General features: G+C 50.2%; 1 protein-coding gene and 1 long non-coding RNA gene across 2 annotated transcripts in view; both read right to left on the bottom strand.

The window, feature by feature from the left end:
* The window catches only part of Agtrap (angiotensin II receptor associated protein), a 9,607-nt gene extending 8,078 nt beyond the window's left edge, over nt 1-1,529 (bottom strand). Inside the window, exon 1 of the mRNA XM_005353733.3 lies at nt 1,390-1,529. Within this exon, the coding sequence (XP_005353790.1) occupies nt 1,390-1,416 (27 nt within the window). The 5' untranslated portion in view covers nt 1,417-1,529. The remainder of the gene's footprint in view (nt 1-1,389) is intronic.
* A 924-nt stretch (nt 1,530-2,453) lies between these two features.
* The window catches only part of LOC101991268, a 7,681-nt gene continuing 4,061 nt past the window's right edge, over nt 2,454-6,073 (bottom strand). Inside the window, exons 2-3 of the long non-coding RNA XR_258413.2 lie at nt 4,379-4,381; nt 2,454-2,496 (exon numbers count right to left, since the gene is read on the bottom strand). This is a non-coding gene — a long non-coding RNA (uncharacterized LOC101991268). The remainder of the gene's footprint in view (nt 2,497-4,378; nt 4,382-6,073) is intronic.

Below are 6,073 nucleotides of genomic sequence, written 5' to 3'. Positions count from 1 at the left end.
TCGAGACCAGCCTGGTCTACAAGAGCTAGTTCCAGGACAAGCTCCAAAAAACCACAGAGAAACCCTGTCTCGAAAAACAAAAAACAAAAACAAAAACAAAAAAAAAAAATCAAAGCATAAACAAGTGAGATCAGCAAGCAACACAAGCTGGGGTCACGGCTCCGTCGGCAGAGTGCTTTAGCATGCAAGAAACTCGGGGCTGCATCCCCAGGACTGTGTAACAGGCCTGCAAGCCCCGTACTGGAGAGGCGGAAGCAGGAGGATCAGAAGTTTCAGGTCATCTTCAGCTACGTAGGAAGTCCAAGGCTAGTCTGTACTACACGAGACCCTGGTTCAAATGAATAAAACATATCGGCCCATAAACACCAGCTCCTTTCTCACCCTTTCCTATGGTTTATTATTATTGTTTGTGCGTGGCACTCGGATGAAGCCCAGGCCTGGTGTGGGTTACTCAAACGCTCTCCCACTGGAACTAATGCTGTCCTCTTAATTATTTGGGGGTAGGCTCAAGCAGAATAAAGGAAGGCACCGCCTGACCTCCTCTGCTCCCACAGTCAGTAGCGAAAGCAACAAGCCCTGCAGCAGCCCGTAAACTTCTCCCCGGCTAAGGGGTCCGCCCATGCCCATTCCTTTGCGCCTATCATACCTCCCTCCAGCTGCTGGCCAGGAGCTTAGGAATGAGAAACCGGGCAGTGTAAGTCACAGCTTAACCCAACTGTGGAGTTACACCGCTGCTCCAAAACCATCTATCTCTTCGGTCCCTTTGATCTCAGACACCAAAGGGTGCTAAATCCTTTGACACCTGGGAGTCTAAGGGTTTCAAGGAGCCTGCACCAAGGCCCAAGATGGCCGGTTTAGATCCAAGTCCACGCCCCTCTGACCGAAACTGAGAGGCCAGCCCCTCTGTTGCAAACCAGAAGGGCTGAGAAAGAAAAAGTAAGAACCCGGGAAATGAAGACATCGTGGGCAGCCCCGCAGGCTTTGGGTTTTTTGCTTTTAAGAAACTTCTGCAGTTCCTGCTTCTTAACTATGAAAGAAGGACGCTGCATGCGGAAATTTGGGAGAAACAATTGTTTGGGGACACTGGATTTCTCCTCTCCTGTGCCAACACACAGAGGGACGCAGCGGGACTGCACTGGAGGGGGTCTGACCTCTCAAGAGGAGAAGAGTCCCTGTCCTTCTGCTGGGGGACAGGAGGAGCGCAGGTCCGGGCTGTCCGGGCCCCGTGCTAGCCTGGGTCTGTCCGGGAGGGGTGGCCCTGTCGGTCTCTGTCCCCAGGTGTCCCTCTCGGTGTCCACTGCCTCCTCCCTTGGGGCCTGCACCTTCCCTTCTGCTCCGACTCCGTTCCCCAGGCTCCTGCATCCCCGCCCGCCCCGGCCGCGCGGCCACCTTCAAGTTCACGGCGGGCAGCTCCATCCCGACCCCGGCGGAGGGCACCTGCACGACGGCCGCGGGGACTCCTGGGCTCCGAACTCGGGAACAAACTTCCCGGCCCCGCCCGTCACGTTGCGCCAGCTCCAACCGTGGCTTGGCGGTGAGCCACGTGAGGCCAACTCGCGCGGCCACGTGACTGCAGCCGGTTGCTAGGAGACAGCGTCTAGCAGTTGGCTCTTGCTGCAAAGCTCTGGCTCCCGCCACAGCCTAGGCCTCAGCCAGCAGCTGGGCTGCAAGCAGAAAGTCGAGAATTCTGCAGCCTGGGGGCAATGGGCTGCCTAAGTGGTCCTTGGTGAGGATCACCTGCAGTCAGGAGAGCCTGGGGCAGCCAGGTAGAAACTGCTGGGGTGATAACAGCTGGTGTCTGCCCCGGGACAGCCTCTCTCCTCCTTTCTGCCCTTGTACAAGGGTTAGTACAGTTCCTATCTCCTTAGACTTGTGATGGCCAGTGTGTAAACGGTGAGGCCTGGAGGGATGATTCCATGGTTAAGAGCACCTGTTGTTCTTTCAGAAGACATGGGTTCGGTTCCCAGCACCCATGTGGCAGCTCACAACCGTGTACATATGATCCTACCGCCCTCCTCTGTCCTCCGCAGGCACCAGACACACACAGAGTACACACATACATGCAGGCAAAACATTTAAACACAGGGCTGGAGAGATGGCTCAGAGGTTAAGAGCATTGCCTGCTCTTCCAAAGGTCCTGAGTTCAACTCCCGGCAACCAAATGGTGGCTTACAACCATTTGTGATGGGGTCTGGTGGCCTCTTCTGGCCTGCAGGCATACACACACAGACTATTGTATACATAATAAATAAATAAACAAACATTCATACACATAAGATAAAAGAAATAAATCTGAAATAATTCAAAGCCCAATTCTTACTGTGTTAAATTTCTCCTTCAAGCTTATTGGATTTCAAGGGACTTGATTTAAAATACATTTTAAAAAAATAAAAGAAGGCAGCCCTTGGAGATCCAGTGGATCTGTGTCTTGTTTCAACAGTGTTTGGAGGGAACAGACCCGGGGCCTCCCTTTGTTAGCTTCCACCGCTCCTCATCCTCTCCAGTCACAGCCTCTGGGACCATCTTCTCGCTGCCTTCAGCTCCTAGGACCAGCCAGCACTGTCTCTGCGGGTAGCTCCAGACTGCGTCTCAGCCACAACCTCCCAGATTCGTCAGAATTATTCCACCGAAGTGGAGGCTGCCATGAACCGTCTGGCCAACCTGCACCTGTGGGCCTCCTACACCTACACCTGCCTCTCTCTGGACTGACTACTATTTTGATCCGGATGTCGTGGCTCTGGAGGGTGTAGGCCACTTCTTTCGTGAATTGGCCAAGGAGAAGCGCGAGGGTGCTGAACGATCGCGGAGGCTGTGCATCCTTTCAAAATGTGCAGAAGCCATCTCAAGATGAGTGGCGTAAAACCCAGGAGGCCATCTCTGTGACTTCCTTGAAAACTACTTTCTGGGGCTGGAGAGTTGGCTCAGTGGTTAAGAGCATTGCCTGCTCTTCCAAAGGTCCTGAGTTCAATTCCCAGCAACCACATGGTGGCTCACAACCATCTGTAAAGAGGTCTGGTGCCCTCTTCCGGCCTGCAGGTATACACACAGACAGAATATTGTATACATGATAAATAAATAAAATAAATATTTAAAAAAAACTACTTCCTGGATGAGGAGGTGAAGGTCATCAAGAAGATGGGCAACCACCTGACCAACCTCTGCAGGTTGGCTGCTGGGCCCCAGGCATCTCTGGGCGAGTACCTCTTTGAGCAGCTCACTCTCAAGCATGACCAGGAGGCCTCTCCTTCAGAGGGGCTCCCACCTCTGTTCTGTCCCAACCGGCCTCAGGACCTTCACCCAAACCTCTCAAGAAGCCACTAGGCAGCTTTGTAATGCCCTGGAGCCCCTCTCAAGTCTTGGGCCATGTAAAAATAAAGCCATTTGAAACAGCAAAAGAAAAAAAGAAAGAGAGAGAGAAAGAAAGAGAGAGAGAGAGAGAAAAGAAAAGAAAAAAGTAGGTATGGTGAGTGGAGCCGGCAAAATAACAGTACTTGGGAGGCTGAGGAAAGAACATCATGAGATCAAAATCTGCCTGGTTTACAAAGTAATACCATGTTTATTTCTTATTTCTTTATTTTGTGGGGTGGGTGGATACATCACACACCATGAGTGCGGAGCTGAGAAGACAGCTTGGGGAGTTGGTTCGTTCCTTCCATCCAGGGTTTTGAAGCCTGGGTAAGTAAAGGAAGACAGGAGACAGAAATCAATAAAAAGATTTTCAAGCTAATGGCTGAATAGCCTCAACTGCTAGAGAAGCAGAGACAGGAGGACTCCTGGAGCAACAGAGTGAGACCTTGTCTAGAAGGAGGGGATCAGGGCTCAGTGTCATAGCGTCTGTCTACCATCCTTCCATCCCCAGCATTGGCAAAGGATGTTATCAGAGCCTACGTAAACCTCCGAATGACCGGATGGTGCCTGGCGTTTTCTACATGACCAACGATGTATACAAGCTTTTGTACCATCAATGTACAAGAAGTCAGTCACTTGCCCTCTGCTCACTGGGATACCCAAAGTTCAAGAACATTCAAGCATGCCTTTAATCCCAGCACTTGGAAGGTGGATTACTGTGAGTTCAAGGCCAGCCTGGTGGTCTACAAAGAGAGTTCCAGGACAGCCAGGACTGTTACACAGAGAAATCCTATCTCAAAAAACAAAAAACAAAAAACAAAAAAAAAGAAAAAAGTTCGAGAACATTCTGTCTGGACAAGTCTGGACAGTTAGCAGAAACTCTGCCCAGCTGAGCCTCCATTTGTGCTAAGCCGACTAGAAGGTTAAGGAGTTGCCTTGCCTGGGCTCTCGGGTGTGGGTCCTTTCAGTGGACAGCTGCAACTTGCTCTGTTCTCCAGAAGGATAGAAGCCATATAGGAACTCATGAAACTGCCTCAGTGGGAGCCAGGCGGTGGTGGCGCACGCCTTTAAACCCAGCACTTGGGAGGCAGAGGCAGGCAGATCTTCCATGAGTTTGAGGCCAGCCTGATCTACAAGAGCTAGTTCCAGGATAGCCTCCAAAGATACAGAGAAGTGCTGTTGCAAAAAGACAAAAACAAAAACAAAATAAAACCTGCCTTAGTGGACACATGGTAACATCCAGACAACCCCACAGTTCCTCAGAGAGAAAGGATTTTTTTTCTAGGTAGATGGGAGGAGTTTTGGAGGGGACAGGCCTAGTTTAAAGCCCAGTTTGAAAGTACAGCCCCTCAGTCCAGGAGGAAGGCCAGCTACAAGTCTGCTGTTGTGATGGACAGCTATTCTATTTTGTTCCTAGTCAGAATGTTTCTCTACAGTCCAGGCTGGCCCTGAACTCGAGAGTGCCCTCTTCTAGCCTCCTAAGGGCTGGGATTACAGGTATTTGCCTTTACATCTGTCTAATTATGGTTTATTATATAAGTTTAATTAACTGATATAAAAATTATACACATTGACAAGGCACAATGTGATGTTCCCATACATGGATATGTCCTGTAATGTTGAATCTTTGATTATGTTTATTTAGTTTCTGTGTCTATATGTAGGCAAGCTTGTCACGGCTCCTGTGTAGAGGTAAGAGGACCAGCTTCCTTGAGTTGATCCTCACCTTTCCACCTTGTTTTTAAGGCAGCTCCGCTCTTGTGTTTTCTGAGTACACCAGGTACTCAGAAAATCTGGGTGATTCTCCATTCTCCATTTCCCGTTTTCTGTAGGGAAGCTGGGATTAAGGATGCACGTAGGTGGACTTTTCTGTCCCACCAACCAGCTCCCAAATAACCACATAGAGACTTATTATTAATTACAGATACTCCAGCAACATTATAAATACCCGACTTCCTTCTGCCATGCTTCCCACTATGATGGTCACGGATTCTAACCCTCTGGAACCATGAGCCTCAGTAAACACTTTCTAAGTCACCTTGGTCATGGTGTCTCTTCGCAGCAATAGAAGAGAAATTAAGAATACACACACACAAACCCCGCAAAGGAACAAAGAAACAAGTCAACCAAGGCACTCATAGGGTCCTGCCCCACATGCAGAAGGAGGAATGTTGCGGAGGCCAAGGAGCATCTAAACAGACATGCCCTGCAGGCCTCCTCAGTTTGTCACCGTTAGGTCAGACCCTTCCCCCCTCACATTCCCCCACACATCCATGACTGTGTGCATTCAAGGTACCTTACAGAAAAACAAGCAGCTCCCCGGGTCTTTGGGTCTTTGTTTTTGAAAGTTCCCAAGTCATATTGACCTCGAATTAACTACATTATGTCATGCTTTTTGTATGTCAGGCGAGCGTCGTCACTGTGTAAAGAGAACACAGGCCAGGCCAAGATGAAAGGGATGGAGCCAGGCCAGATCTGTGGGCAGTCCCTGATGTTCTCAGAGGCACTGTCTTCTTCCCAGTCAGCCGGGGCCAGAGGTGGGAGGGGACACATGAAGAGCCAGCCAGCTGGGCAGCTGGGGTAGCATGCAGTGAGCACACAGAGGAACAAAGGAAAAGGAAACTAACTGTTCTCAGAGGAGCCAGGGTGTTCCTGCCATGACCTGTTCCTGGCTGTGTAATGACAAATGGCCCCACATCCCATAAGGTTCCAGAGCCAGTCATTC

Source organism: Microtus ochrogaster, chromosome 10 (assembly GCF_000317375.1).
Source record: "Microtus ochrogaster isolate Prairie Vole_2 chromosome 10, MicOch1.0, whole genome shotgun sequence".
Lineage (NCBI taxonomy): Eukaryota > Metazoa > Chordata > Mammalia > Rodentia > Cricetidae > Microtus > Microtus ochrogaster.
Note: the sequence above shows the minus strand (reverse complement) of the source record. Positions and strands in the feature narration are given on the sequence as shown.